General features: G+C 37.3%; 4 protein-coding genes and 2 long non-coding RNA genes across 8 annotated transcripts; 3 read left to right on the top strand and 3 right to left on the bottom strand.

The window, feature by feature from the left end:
- The first annotated feature begins 203 nt into the window (after nt 1–203).
- LOC130692471 (structure-specific endonuclease subunit slx1-like) lies at nt 204–1384 on the top strand. Its single transcript, XM_057515585.2, has 3 exons — nt 204–470; nt 661–712; nt 777–1384. Exons 1-3 carry the CDS (start codon nt 292–294, stop codon nt 1329–1331), a joined length of 786 nt encoding a protein of 261 aa, XP_057371568.1. The 5' UTR covers nt 204–291; the 3' UTR covers nt 1332–1384.
- Nucleotides 1385–2173: 789 nt separating this feature from the next.
- Nucleotides 2174–4019, top strand: LOC130692472 (TLC domain-containing protein 2-like). Its single transcript, XM_057515586.2, has 6 exons — nt 2174–2572; nt 2654–2736; nt 3197–3279; nt 3344–3515; nt 3579–3683; nt 3772–4019. Exons 1-6 carry the CDS (start codon nt 2367–2369, stop codon nt 3864–3866), a joined length of 744 nt encoding a protein of 247 aa, XP_057371569.1. The 5' UTR covers nt 2174–2366; the 3' UTR covers nt 3867–4019.
- Nucleotides 3954–5419, bottom strand: LOC130692473 (aprataxin-like). Of its 2 annotated transcripts, XM_057515587.2 has the most exons (5): nt 5244–5419; nt 4951–5174; nt 4699–4844; nt 4499–4632; nt 3954–4266 (listed from the first exon to the last, which is right to left on the bottom strand). In XM_057515587.2, coding segments are annotated over exons 1-5 (684 nt in total). In that variant the 5' UTR covers nt 5245–5419; the 3' UTR covers nt 3954–4087. The 2 variants fall into 2 exon arrangements, with proteins under 2 accessions (XP_057371570.1, XP_059350101.1); XM_059494118.1 differs by lacking the exon at nt 5244–5419 and having other exon boundaries at nt 4951–5237.
- Nucleotides 5420–5695: 276 nt separating this feature from the next.
- Nucleotides 5696–7528, bottom strand: LOC130692477 (pleckstrin homology domain-containing family F member 2-like). The gene is made up of 9 exons (XM_057515592.2): nt 7434–7528; nt 7203–7267; nt 7006–7143; nt 6885–6948; nt 6691–6816; nt 6529–6635; nt 6304–6460; nt 6153–6235; nt 5696–6098 (listed from the first exon to the last, which is right to left on the bottom strand). The coding sequence occupies exons 1-9, from the start codon at nt 7447–7449 to the stop codon at nt 6069–6071; spliced, it is 786 nt and encodes a 261-aa protein (XP_057371575.1). The 5' UTR covers nt 7450–7528; the 3' UTR covers nt 5696–6068.
- A 711-nt stretch (nt 7529–8239) lies between these two features.
- On the top strand, nt 8240–10144 carry LOC130692565 (uncharacterized). 2 transcript variants are annotated; one of them, XR_009421182.1, is made up of 6 exons: nt 8240–8418; nt 8477–8616; nt 8687–8870; nt 8933–9026; nt 9096–9278; nt 9350–10144. It is a non-coding gene; the product is annotated as an uncharacterized LOC130692565 (long non-coding RNA). The 2 variants fall into 2 exon arrangements; XR_009421181.1 differs by having other exon boundaries at nt 8933–9278.
- Nucleotides 10145–11628: 1484 nt separating this feature from the next.
- On the bottom strand, nt 11629–13099 carry LOC130692569 (uncharacterized). Its single transcript, XR_009001464.2, has 6 exons — nt 13045–13099; nt 12779–12926; nt 12616–12714; nt 12461–12547; nt 12262–12400; nt 11629–12198 (listed from the first exon to the last, which is right to left on the bottom strand). It is a non-coding gene; the product is annotated as an uncharacterized LOC130692569 (long non-coding RNA).
- Between the last annotated feature and the right edge of the window lie 16 nt (nt 13100–13115).

Below are 13115 nucleotides of genomic sequence, written 5' to 3'. Positions count from 1 at the left end.
TCGTTGGTTGATTCTGTTCCTCAGATTATTTAAAAATCTCAGCTACAATTCAATATATACTACAGTCAATACTCCTGAGACGACGACCCTCCTCTATTTCTATGGTCGTTACCAAATACAAAGAGCAGACGATGTTACTTGCCGCGGAAACCGTGCTTCATTTCTTGGAGACGTTTCGGTCGTAGTTTCAAAGGTGACTTGTGTCAATCCTCCTCACAGCGAGTTTGCTGCGGATTCTGAATTAATAATAAAGCAAACCAGTAACTGATTGCCTCTAGAATCCGTAACATCATGGGCACCGGCACTGTCATTGAAAACTTCTACGGTGTATATTTACTGTACTGTGAAAATCCCAAATACGTTGGAAGAACATACATTGGGTATACCGTAAATCCCAACCGAAGAATACAGCAACACAATAAAGGAGTGAGCTCAGGTGGCGCATACAGAACATCCAATAAAGGCCCATGGTATGCCAAGTCTTCGAAGTACTAAAGAAAATACTTAATTATTATATTTTAGCTTGAATAGCCATGATATGCAGTTTGTTTTTCAGTGTAACATGGCACACAGAGATGACAAAAGAATGAAGAAATGATGTAAAAGAACAAATACTATGTAATAACTTTTCTCATATCTTATATTCGATACTTTTTCCAGGGAAATGTGTTTGATTATTCATGGCTTTCCAAATGACATCTCTGGACTTCGAGTGAGTAACTTTGAATGAAATGACCAATTCTATCTAACTATATGTTTTTTCTTGTTTATTTTAGTTTGAATGGGCTTGGCAGCATCCAGAGAAGTCCCGTAGACTGAGGAAATTGGTGGAAAGAAAAAAGTCCAAAGAGAGTGGTTTTCAGTTTAAAATGAGAGTTTTGTCCCATATGTTGCGCGTGGGTCCATGGAACCGACTTGCTTTGACTATTCAGTGGCTCGTGCCAAAATATCGCGTCGAGTTTGAAGTCAGCTTGCAGCCTCCACCTCATATGCCTATTGAAGAAGGCCGTGTGATTTCAAAGAAAGTGTCATCACCGTCAAAGGAAAAAACCTCATTGTGTTCTTCAACATCCTTCCCTAGGTGCGATTTATGCCACCAAACGATAGAGAATGGTGAGGTTTTGAGCTGTCTCAACACAGATTGCAAACTGAAAGCCCACATCTTGTGTTTGTCTTCCCGTTTTTTGATTACTGAACCTGATCACATCCTACCGTTAGAAGGATCTTGCCCAAGTTGTTTAAGTGAGCTGCTATGGGCTGATTTGATTCGAAAACTGAAGGGCTGCTACCAAAGCGAAAATCTTTCTCTTGATGATACAATTCTAACCTGAGCCTAGGGTTTCAATTCGTAAAGTTTTAAACAATCATTTTGATTTGATGCGTTAGATATAAAAAAAATTATCCGTATATTGCGTGTCATGTGAATCAGTTTTTTAAATTCAAGGCGTACGTATAGCAATACTCACCGTACGTTTTATTTGCCATAAAAAAACATGTGCATAATATCCATCGTTTATTTGGAAGGCAAATCTATGGCTTTAAAAGCGAAACAGTTGGAATCGCATCATTTTACGTACTTAGTCTCGATTTGTTTAATATGTTTATAGGAAGATGTTTTTCGTCAACATTGGCTGCCTTCATTCTTGTTTCATGAGATTCGTTCTTTAGCCTTGAAAGCGGGTGTCCCTGATATGGCCCTGGCCGCAGCCATTGACTGACTCCAATAACATAACACATAGATAAAAGAGCCCTTGACCTACTTACTGCACTAGGACTACGGGCAGGAGTAGGGCATTGCCAGCGAATTTCAACCTTGTGCTGAATAATTTTTTTGTTTTCACGGTCATTCCATCCTAGCCGTGAATCGTCACTTGTGTGGTTATCTTCCCGAGAGATCGGTTGTGGTGAATAAGGTGATCATCAGATGGCGTTGGCAAAAACGGAGGATACTAGAAGACATTATGAAATAAAAGAGAATCGAATTGTTGAAACGGCCAGGTGTGAAGTGTGGCGAATAATTTGTGCGAAACTTTGCTTTGTCGCCGGCGGAGAGATATCGGGATTACCACCGCCATTTATCGAGAGCATAGATGGCGTTAGTAGGTAAGGTTCCCCATCCAGAGACAATGTCCCAATTCCCCCCCAAAACCCCAAAACTGGTCAAACATGCTGTCTGCTGCAAAATTTCTAGGCGCGTCAACTGACGTGCGCCCACAAGATAACGCCAAGAAGGTGGAGTAAATATTCTGAACAGTTTTGTGTTAAGACGACGTTAGTTCGTTCTCGATGTTCGAGTATTGTTAACTGGCATATTCGGAAAACGGTTTATTTTGTAAAGTTACGTAACGCCTTACATATTCAGTGGAATGGCAGACATAGCAAACAACAGTGAAATTTTCGGTCCTGTTGCATCTGGATTGAGTTTCGTAGCGTTCGCAGTGATCCACTTTTTACTCAGGCCACTCACACCAAGTTCCGTTCTGAAATCAGGAACACAAACGACATGGAAATGGAGGAACATTTGCAATTCACTGGTTCATTCCATACTGACTGGCACATGGGCGATACTTAGGTACGCGAAACACCTGTCTGTAAATGTTGTGACGTCAAATGATGAACTAGCTGACTTCACCTAAAAGATGATGTTGTTTAGTTTCTATTGGCATCCGAAAATGGCAGAGGATTTGATTGGAACTCACTCCACTTCGTCGCTTCTTTTAGTTTCCGTCTCTATCGGTAAGTTACATAACATGCGCGTCATCCATGTTTTTATTAGTAAAAAGAACCGATTCTACGAAATTTCGCTTCCGTTAGACATGTATAAAGTGTAATATTAGTCAACAGTCCTCAATTAAAATTTTAATGCAAAAAAAATAATAACATTCGCAAAGCCATAATTCTAATATCACATTTTTCGATAACATAATCGATCATTACATTAATTCGATGATACTTTATGAATGCGAACATTATTTTTTGAAATTCAAATTACTTTTCTAACGCCGTTTGAGTGGGTTATCTGGACGTGCTTAACTATGGATAGTCTATGTACTTATTATTTTTCCCGTTATTTTCTTATTAAAGAACAGATAAAGGTCTTAGCCTTGTGTGACAGATCCTTCTGCGTCCAATAACCTTATCGCAGCTCGAGGTTACCATGACTTTGGTTTCAGTCTAACAATATTTTCTTTTGCAGGATATTTTATTTACGACTTCATTGACATGTTGCTGAATCACAGGAAGCGCAGCTCATACGAGTTAATGATTCACCATTTCTTCGTAAGTTAAGAAAAAAAATAAACTAAATTCCGCGTAGACTTTTTTGCTATTTAAAATTTTATAGGTTATTATCTGCTTTGGACTGTCGGTGCTTACACAACAATACATCGGATATGCTGTGGTCGCATTATTAGTCGAGGTCAATTCGATATTCCTTCACACACGACAACTTATGATTATTAAGGGAGCGCCGCGACAACATTCCGGTTACCGTCTCAACAGCTTGTTAAATATCGGTAGTAGCATTTTTAATTACTAAAAGAATTTGAATTCATTGCATCCGTAATGTCTGTTGTTAGGGACATTTTTGATATTTCGCATACTCACGCTTGGTTGGATGACCCGTTGGTTAGTAATTCATAGGGACCAAGTACCTTTTCTTGCTTATACAACAGGCAGTATTGGTAAGTTCACAATGGCAATTTACACTTAAATTAAGGAATCATTTCGTAATCAACTTTGCATTATTTATTTGCTGTATTTAAAATCTAGGTTTGGCTGTCATAGTGCTAATGAGTATTGTTCTATTCTTTCGAATCCTAGACGCAGATTTCATTAGTAAGAAGGTACGCAACAAAAAAGAATAATGCCGTATATGCGTTATTAATCAATCATACATTTCTATTTTCCGTAACGTGCTTAATGTCACTAAAACATATAATAACATGACCAGTTTTTTTTTATGTGCTTTTTTGTGTTTTTACAAATTTACAAATGGAAATAAAGAAAATATGCAAGTATCTTTCCCCCTTTCACATTGGTACGAATGCCGAAAGTTTCTAGGAGAAATGTGATGTTTCTTTTTCTTCTACATTTTGGAGCTCGATTGAGCGTGCGCATTCAAGTGTTGCTTGAGGTTTGGCATCGTCTTTGCTTCCAAGGAACATTGGTTACATTTGAGCGCCTTCTTCAGGTATAATTCAATATCTTTATCAGTCGGATAGTAGCAAACAAGATTGCCATTTTCTTCCAACTTGCTGATAAGCTCTAAGATTGTAGGAAAAAAGAAATGCATTACAGACTATAAAGTAATTAGTATTATTATGATTTATTTATTAATTTTGTTTTTATTTTTCTTATTTGATTTCTTATTTTTTTCAGTAGGGAAATCTAGCTGACGAATGAGTTGTACTACAATTGCACTGCTCAGTGAAGCTTGAAGATAAAACAGTGATGCCTGTGTTTGGTGAAAACCTAAGCTATAGCTGGATGAGTTTACCTGGTAGGTCCAAGAAGTGTTCAGTATTGAAGGAATTCCAGTGCTTTTTGGTCTTCAGACATGTTGACACAAAATCTGTACTGACAACATGAAGATGCAAGTGATCCATACTTGGTTTAGCGTGAAACCCAATTCTGTGTAACACACAAAAACAAAGTAAGTACATAGCAAGATAATACTTAATTATTGGGGGTGCTTACTTGAACTTTGTTTCTGGATGACGATCTTTAACCAAACCTTTGGCTTTCTCTTGCATTTCTTTCAAGAGGTTGATATGTGATCTCGTCAGTTCTCTTGCAGAATTCAACTGCTCCACTTTGGGTATCACTAGATAGTGAAATTTAGCCTAGAGAACAAATCACATTCTTAACATTTAAAGTCAGGGTATTATTTTGGTATTCTGCCATTGTCCAAGAAGGACGAACAAAGTTAAGTTACAAAATAATATTAACTTTTGGATATTTATCCTTGATGATAACTACAGTATCTGATGATGCAACAATATTTTCCACATCCATAATAGCTTGACTGAGCCCACTTTTCCAGTAGTGTTTTTTAGTTATATCTTTGCTGCTGCCTTCTTTAGCCCAATTGTTCTTTATTCTCTTTGGTGATGGACTATTGTCACCTATTTTCTTGGAAGCTTCCATCAACCGTTTAAACGCGTTGGCAGACACTAATAAAAAAAATTTAACTAAGTAGAGCATAGAACAATGGGACTACAACAAACAAAGTAGATACGAACTTGCGACGATTAATAGTATAAGCGTCAATCAACTGTCACCATGGAAATGGTGTAAAGTAAACGTACGCGAGTAGGCAACGAGCTTAGAACGAAAAGGGCAGAACTAGAGGAACAGAATTATTACATTAATGCTCCGTTTTCGTGTGAAACAAGAAGCAACGACGAACAAATTTTGTTGGCTTATTATTTGCACTTCAAAATCTGTGTAACAAAAGAAACTTAAAGAAACCCCTTCTTACCTCTATCGCATTGCACGTTAAAATGAAACCAAGGTTTCCTGCTCATTTCGCGGCTTACGAACGTGATAATTTCTTTTAAAATGAAACGGCTCACTGTGCCCAGTAACAATTTTGAAAATATGAAAATAGGAGAATACAACAAACTAAGACGTGTTTGAAATAGTTGGGTATGCACAGACTCTTAATATATTTGTCAAACATGATGAGTACAATCAAGAAAGGGAATATGACGACAAATTGGAACGGATACTCCAAACAAACGAGCAAAAGAGTACATATGATTAAGGCACACCATAGTAATCATGAAGTTTAATAAAGAACATGTTTCAAAACAAGAAAAAAAAAGGAAGAATTTAAAGCGGCTGATGGATGAACGCATGAATGAGAATACACTTAGAAGTGTGATCATTTAAAAACGTGAAACTATGATTTTTGAAGTCTAACCTAAAGTGAGGATACATTTCCATAATTTCTGCCGGTAAAGGCAGGACTCAGAAGGACTCGCAGATGACTAAAACAAGGGAAGATTCACTTTTAGAAAGGCAGACTTCGGCTCGGAATCGGCATCGCCAACTAACCCGTGAAATCACTTTTGAATTTCGCCGTAGAATTTTGCCTGAAGAGAAAAAGTTCTACCATTTATTTACTTTAATTAACAACTTAGTCTTACTTCATTCGATGAAGAAAGATTTTCTGGGTCATCGTCTTCATCTTCGTCGTCCTCACCAGAAGAATCCATGCTAAGGTCGCCGTCTTGTTTGAAAAAAAAAACATCAATGTTAAATACGGTGAGAAAAGGTATAAAGCTTATTTGAAATTACTCAGAGACACGTTTGGTCCTCCTATGTTCTTGGATTTGGTTAAAATATCGTGACAAGTTAGACAGACTCTCAAAGGCTTCGCTGACTGAACTGGCAATAAAAACTTCTTGTTGGAGCATGGGCCGCAAACAACTGCGCCACATTTTCGACAATGGTGCTTTAAAGTGCAATTATTGATTAAAACATACGCTCAACTGAAACAAATACTTCAAAAGTTGTCTATACTCTTCTATTCAAGACGTTGAATTGTGACTTGTTGCAGTGCATACAAACATTGGCTTCAGCGTCTGGTACCCACACAGCCGCATGTTCACCCAGCGGTTTTTTCCCACCTGAAGATTCTGCAATTAGTCAACGAATTATGATGACTTTTCAATCGAAGCTAACTTTTGCGTAAAAGATCTTCAACACATTTGTTTATATGAGCAATCCATTCAGCTTTTTCAGTTGCCGTTGCGGCGTAAACAGCAAAGGATTTGGATGCAGTGCAAATCAACCAACCATTCCTGTAAGCTAAGACCATAAGAACCAATACTTGTCAGATACAGGGAAAGTTTATTTTACATTTCTGATCAACTTACACCCATCATCCTCAAGGGGCTGAAGTTTTATCTCCTCTAACGGTATTATGTGCTGCTTATTGTACTGAAACAGCAACAAATCATAATCATAACTTAACTTACTAGATGAACAATAATTTACCTTTTTTTTGCTGATTACGATATTTCCATAAACCAATGTATCATTGAATAGGAAAAATTGTCTTGCTTTTGGCTTTTTCCGGCACATTTTGGTTAAAACACCTTCACCTACTAATACTCGGCCAGGTATTCCAAGAGGCTACATATTTGGTAAATATAATGTTACTTTGCCATAACAAATAGGTAATGTTTACATACCTGACCGGAACTGCCAAAGCATCCCTCAACCATTGCAATTCGCCGAGCATTTGCTTCACTGTTCACTGAAAAGAAACAGAAAAACCTATGATGAGTATCATGTTTTGTGGTCATCCATATTAGATATGTTTTCATTAGACTAGCCGTGCTCAAAACTACTAATCAACGAAACTACACTAAACACGTTGTGATATTAATGAATAATACTGAATTAGATTTTCGTCAAATAACCTAATTTGTCGACCATCTTCGTGCTTGTTTGTCATCTGCTCCCAAAAAATGACTCACGTACAAAAGTGTAGTAATGTATGGCAATCCTTTTCACCAAAAAATAAAAATATCGTTTTTTTTTCATGTTTTACTGCTATCGCCATCTACCGGTCAGATTTCTAGTTAATTCTCTACATACATTCACAGAATATTTCTACTGCATCGCGCTAGCGCTGTAGCGTACTGGCGATTGGACTTATTTAGTCGGGCTTAAATTTTTTTCGGCAGAAAACTGACACTTATCGGAATTGGTTGAATATATTACAGGATATACTCAAAATTGAATGCTGATTCAGGGAAAATTGCTATTTTTTTCGTTAAGTTAATCGTTTTGGAAATATTCCAAATATTTGACGCAATGCTAGCGCGCCAGTATGCTACAGCGCTAGCGCGATGCAGCAGAAAGTCGGGCTTAGTTATGAGTAGGGCTTACATTTTTTTTTTGGGAGAGGGGGGGGGATAAAACGGATTGCCATTGTAATGTTTTTGAAAAGAATAATAGTCTTTCACGTTGCTATGGCAATCCGTTTTACCCAAAAAAAAAAAAAATATTTCAGCCTTTTTTTTCTTTTTTTCAGCTATGTATATGGCGATCCGTTTTACATAAAAAAAAAAAAAAAATGGCGGAAAAAAAATTAAAAATCGCACTTTTTTCTTTTTTTCCGACACGTAGCCATCTACCGCTCAGACCCATTATTACTGGCGTAGGCAATTTCAGTCCATTGGATGCCATTCGCAGTTAGTTCAGTAGCGTGGATGGAGAATAACGCGTGGCTGGAGGAACAATTGAAAAATGGATAAGATAATACAACAAAAGGATGGTAAGTATAAACATTATTATATTTGTTTTGAATTATTAATTATTGTTTATTAGATCAAATTATGGACCTGCAGGCTTAATTATTGCAACAGCACAAAATATTAGATAACAGCAAAGCTAAGGATGGTAAGGCCTAATACATAATGATTCTATTTATTTGCTTTTATTCATTTGTGTTTTGTAGCTCAAAGTTTGAGTCTACAAGCTCAGCTAGGGGAAAAGAACAAATTGGAACGGAACAGTTTCCAAACAGTGAAGGAGGTTTTTCCAAACTCAAACCTAACTGAACGTGAGGATGAATTGGCATTAGGCGAACACAGTCAGGTACCTAAACTTTTCAAATAAGAATTCAAAATAAGTATAGAATTTTAACAAACAATTATTTATTGTTTAGTTATTCAGTCTACCACCTGACAGTGTGTTAAATTTAAATTCTGTTAGTGCTGCACAAAAAGAATCGTTAGTAATAAGCCCATGCAGTGAAGGAAGTGAACAATTGTGGGACCGTATTTGGGCCGAAAATGGGTGTGGTACGGAAACCAAGATATGGCACAAGTTCAACATGAAACATGGATTAGGTACTTTTCGGTTTTATGTCTATTGAAAAAGTATTTTTAATGCTATTATTTTGCATTCACAGAATTTAATGGGGGATCAAATCAAGTCTGGAAGTGTTATAGGATGGAAGAGTCAGCCTACAGATGAAAAAACACTGAGAGTGCATTACCATTAAGGTATGAGGTAAAGTAATAGAGTATGCACATTGTCTAATGAGAAGTACCATCTTGTGTTAATAAATCCAGTACAACAGCAATCCTTTATAGTTCTGTCACAGCTAGAAACCTCAAATAATTCTGCTTCTCTGTCTAAAGAACAACTTGTCCTTTACGTTCAGAGTGTTGGGGAAACTGGGTACTTAAATGGCCCTAAAGATGTTTTAATTTTGCTGCCATTGCAGAGATGAACATCATACATGGACTCTTTAGGTATGAAAGGATTTTTCTTCAAATAATTTTGAATTTATGACGAAGAATTTCTCCTCCTTTTTGCCAACCAGGTCTAATCTACCAAAAAAAATTTTATCCAATAGGAAAGGATTTTCATGTACTGGGAACACAACTATCAACAATGCAACATTGTACAGGTGCTAGTTTATCATTCAAGAGCCTTATACAATGATGTTAATCTGCAATTTGTATGTCCTTCCCCAAGCTTCCACCAGAAGTTGAATCTATGAGTCATGTAAGTTACATGATCAACAGTTGATATGTTTAATGGTGTTGTTTTTCTTTTCTCAATATAGGTTAATAGTAACATTGGATCTGAAAAAATTCTTGGTTGGGGCAAGACACTGAATAAATTGTATTGATTGGATGGATGACATGACATTTCTATACTTAATTCGGATTCCCCAGACGGTATTTGATATTAAAAAAATTGAAGTGCATATCTGGGCTCCCTTCTTTTCTGAAGCCCCGTTTCCCCTTTTCTGAAGCCCCGTTTCCCCTTGACTCGTAATAAGCCCGTAGGGGGTCATGCCCCTACTGTACGGTATATATAAAAACAACATATACCGAGGTTTGGAGGGCTCTGGCCGGAAAGGGGACGTGGGGTGCCGCTTAGTCCGATGATGTGTTCACGGAGGGCGATGTGGCTACCCACAAATCCGAACTAAAGGTTAATCGCTCCTGTAAAAATGTTCCAAATCTTCAGCTCTTCTTCCGGCTTCTCTTAGCCAATCACCGGGTAATCTCCCCGGTGGGTCAACAAGGCAGTGTCTCCCCCTGCCTGGGTTGACGGCAACTTTTGAAAGGGCTATTGTGCCTTTTTAAAGTTGCAAAAATAATTGTAATGTGCAGAGAATTGTCAATAAAAATTTTTTTATAAAATATTTTTTGCAAAATTCATTTATTTCATTGTCTGTGTTAGCTGTGTTCACACATTACATTTATCAACTTTTTTTTATTTTGCTTTGCTTTATTTGTTTTTGTCACCTTTGATGGTAAGCATTGTTTCCATTGGTTTATCGTTTATCTGTAAGTATTCAGTTATTATTTATTACACTCTTTGAATTCTTCAACTTAGATTCAAGGAACAACGTGTAATATCTGGATATTTTTTGAATTTGTATTTTGTTTTACTCGTATGGGAATTGATCCCCAGACATTCAGCGTGCAACGCCGATGCTCTAACATTGAGCCACGAGATATATCTAAATTTTTTATTATCGCATATCATATGTTATCGTCTAGGATGTTTATGCAGTCTTTCACAACTATATGTTTATCTTTCTATTGCTTTCATAAGGTTCATAGCTCTGTGGTAGAGCCTTTAGCTGCGATACCTGTTACCATGGGTTCAAACCTCAGTAGATGTGTAAAAATGAAGTAGAATAAATGAAGAAGAGAAAATGCAAAATTGCATTTTAGTTTTATTCTAAGTGTAAATGCAAGTCCACAAGTGACTAGAAAAAAAGCCAAGTTGACATCATATGATTCATGGCTCACTGGTAGAGCATCGGCGCGGTATGCCGAACATCCAGGGTTCGTTCCCTGGATAATAATAGAATGCTTACAGATAAACGATAAACCAATGGAAACAATGCTTACCATCAAAGGTGACAAAAACAAATAAAGCAAAGCAAAATAAAAAAAAGTTGATACATGTAATGTGTGAACACAGCTAACACAGACAATGAAAGAAACGAATTTTGCAAAAAATATTTTATAAAAAAAATTTTATTGACAATTCTCTGCACATTACAATTATTTTTGCAACTTTAAAAAGGCACAATAGCCCTTTCAAAAGTTGCCGTCAACCCAGGCAGGGGGAGACACTGCCTTGTTGACCCACCGGGGAGATTACCCGGTGATTGGCTAAGAGAAGCCGGAAGAAGAGCTGAAGATTTGGAACATTTTTACAGGAGCGATTAACCTTTAGTTCGGATTTGTGGGTAGCCACATCGCCCTCCGTGAACACATCATCGGACTAAGCGGCACCCCACGTCCCCTTTCCGGCCAGAGCCCTCCAAACCTCGGTATATGTTGTTTTTATATATACCGTACAGTAGGGGCATGACCCCCTACGGGCTTATTACGAGTCAAGGGGAAACGGGGCTACGGAAAGGAAGGGAGCCCAGATATGCACTTCAATTTTTAAATAATTAATACCGTAATACGCGGGAATACACAGGCGACTGATGGAGGGAAATTCAATTCCGTACTTTAAATTATTATAACTTTTCGTCATCTCATCCCAACCAGAAACCTTTGCAGGCTCACTATTGCTATTAATCTAAATTAAGAAAATAAAACATAGATAAGCATAAAACGTTCTTATTGATATCGCTTACATGGTACATAAATTCATCATCTGCCATATTCCTGTAGATTCCTGGCAGGAGCTTCTAAAAGGCTATGCAGTTGCAAATGATCACCATAGCCAAAACTTGAATACGAAAGTTTGGGAGAACCTTTCGTGTTGGCCACAGAGACCTTCCATGGGCTTTCCGAATGGACGTTCCATGCACCTTAAAAAGAAAAAGAAAGGTTACATAGTTGGTTGTTTTGATCACTAAACGTGAAGGTAAAGAAGGTACATGGTCTCGGCAGTCTTGACGACAATTTCCATTATAACCTCATATCACCTCATTTTATGGAAAAAGAATTTCGTAGGCGACAGTTCAGAAAAGAAAATGGTTGCATTCAAATCTTTTGACAGGTGGGATTAAGGAATGTCGCCTTAGGGAGTGCAAACCGCGATTTTCAAAACTATTACATGCTTGTTAGCCATTGAAAGATTGCTGGCTGACGCAGACAATCGTTTGGGACATGATTAATGAGCTGCTTCGTGGATAAAGCTCGTTTTTTTTAGTCCTCTCCAGGATGACACGAATTCCAGCATGTTCTACACATGTATCAGCACTTAGCGATACACCAATTAAAACAATTTAAAAATTTAAAATAGTACCGCCTTTTAATGTTTTTGACTCCATGATTCATCTTCGTTGCAATTGTGAAGGCAAGACAACCGACCTATGGTGATTTATTCATCGCACTTGCCATAACCGTTTTCCCAATGTATCAGCTATTCAGCCAACAGTAGTTTACTAATACAACATTGACGATTAAAATGAGAAAACTAAACAAACTCAGCAGAAAAGCATTACCAGGGAGTAACATCTTGCATGTTGACGAAGAATCCTTGGTTTATTATGTACATGGCAGAATATCCACATTGCCTGGATGGCGCAATCCTTTGCGTAATCACACAAATAGTAACTAAAACATATTGAATTGAAACAAAATTTAAATGAAGTTTTACCCAACAGCCGGCTGCACCTCTGAATTCCAAAACTACGTCTACACATTCATATCAAGCTTTTCCAGCATGTCTCACCTTTGGCATTTGTTTAAATCATTCCTTCAAAAATTTTTAATAAATGTAAATAAAGTAAACAATTGATATTTATGTGTCGTCGAAGTACCATTTGGCTGTCAAGCATCCCATACAAGATAGGCATTTTGAAGAATCCGTGGCAGCAATCAAGTGCTACAATGTGAATATGGGCTAGATGTTATAGTTGCTGAGGGCTCTCAATCCCTAAACTGAACCTTGCTCACTGATGTGACAATCTATAAAAGGATTTAAATCTTAATTAATGAGATATGCAGGATACTGTATAAAATTATAGTAAAGATGGTACCAAATGCTGAGTTACTAGAAATTTTGCCTGGGAAATCTCCAACTTACCATGTGAAACATAAGTCAGCTGTACTGCATTTGCAAATCCATTGTTCAAGTAACCATATCCAATCCATGTC

Source organism: Daphnia carinata, chromosome 1 (genome assembly GCF_022539665.2).
Source record: "Daphnia carinata strain CSIRO-1 chromosome 1, CSIRO_AGI_Dcar_HiC_V3, whole genome shotgun sequence".
In the NCBI taxonomy this organism is placed as follows: domain Eukaryota; kingdom Metazoa; phylum Arthropoda; class Branchiopoda; order Diplostraca; family Daphniidae; genus Daphnia; species Daphnia carinata.
This window is presented reverse-complemented; position numbering and strand designations above follow the sequence as displayed.

Excerpts from the sequence above, each read along its gene's own strand:
- LOC130692471 (XM_057515585.2), top strand. The coding sequence starts at position 292 with ATGGGCACCGGCACTGTCATTGAAAACTTCTACGGTGTATATTTACTG. Across the intron at positions 471-660 it reads ACATCCAATAAAGGCCCATG|GGAAATGTGTTTGATTATTC; the intron begins GTATGCCAAGTC and ends TACTTTTTCCAG. Across the intron at positions 713-776 it reads ATGACATCTCTGGACTTCGA|TTTGAATGGGCTTGGCAGCA; the intron begins GTGAGTAACTTT and ends TGTTTATTTTAG.
- LOC130692472 (XM_057515586.2), top strand. The coding sequence starts at position 2,367 with ATGGCAGACATAGCAAACAACAGTGAAATTTTCGGTCCTGTTGCATCT. Across the intron at positions 2,573-2,653 it reads GGCACATGGGCGATACTTAG|TTTCTATTGGCATCCGAAAA; the intron begins GTACGCGAAACA and ends GATGTTGTTTAG. Across the intron at positions 3,516-3,578 it reads CAACAGCTTGTTAAATATCG|GGACATTTTTGATATTTCGC; the intron begins GTAGTAGCATTT and ends GTCTGTTGTTAG.
- LOC130692473 (XM_059494118.1), bottom strand. The coding sequence starts at position 5,205 with ATGCTCTACTTAGTTAAATTTTTTTTATTAGTGTCTGCCAACGCGTTT. Across the intron at positions 4,845-4,950 it reads TCAAGGATAAATATCCAAAA|GCTAAATTTCACTATCTAGT; the intron begins GTTAATATTATT and ends TTTGTTCTCTAG. Across the intron at positions 4,267-4,498 it reads ACACTTCTTGGACCTACCAG|AGCTTATCAGCAAGTTGGAA; the intron begins GTAAACTCATCC and ends CTACAATCTTAG.
- LOC130692477 (XM_057515592.2), bottom strand. Across the intron at positions 6,461-6,528 it reads TCAACGTCTTGAATAGAAGA|CACCATTGTCGAAAATGTGG; the intron begins GTATAGACAACT and ends TGCACTTTAAAG. Across the intron at positions 6,099-6,152 it reads ATCTTTCTTCATCGAATGAA|GCAAAATTCTACGGCGAAAT; the intron begins GTAAGACTAAGT and ends TTTTCTCTTCAG.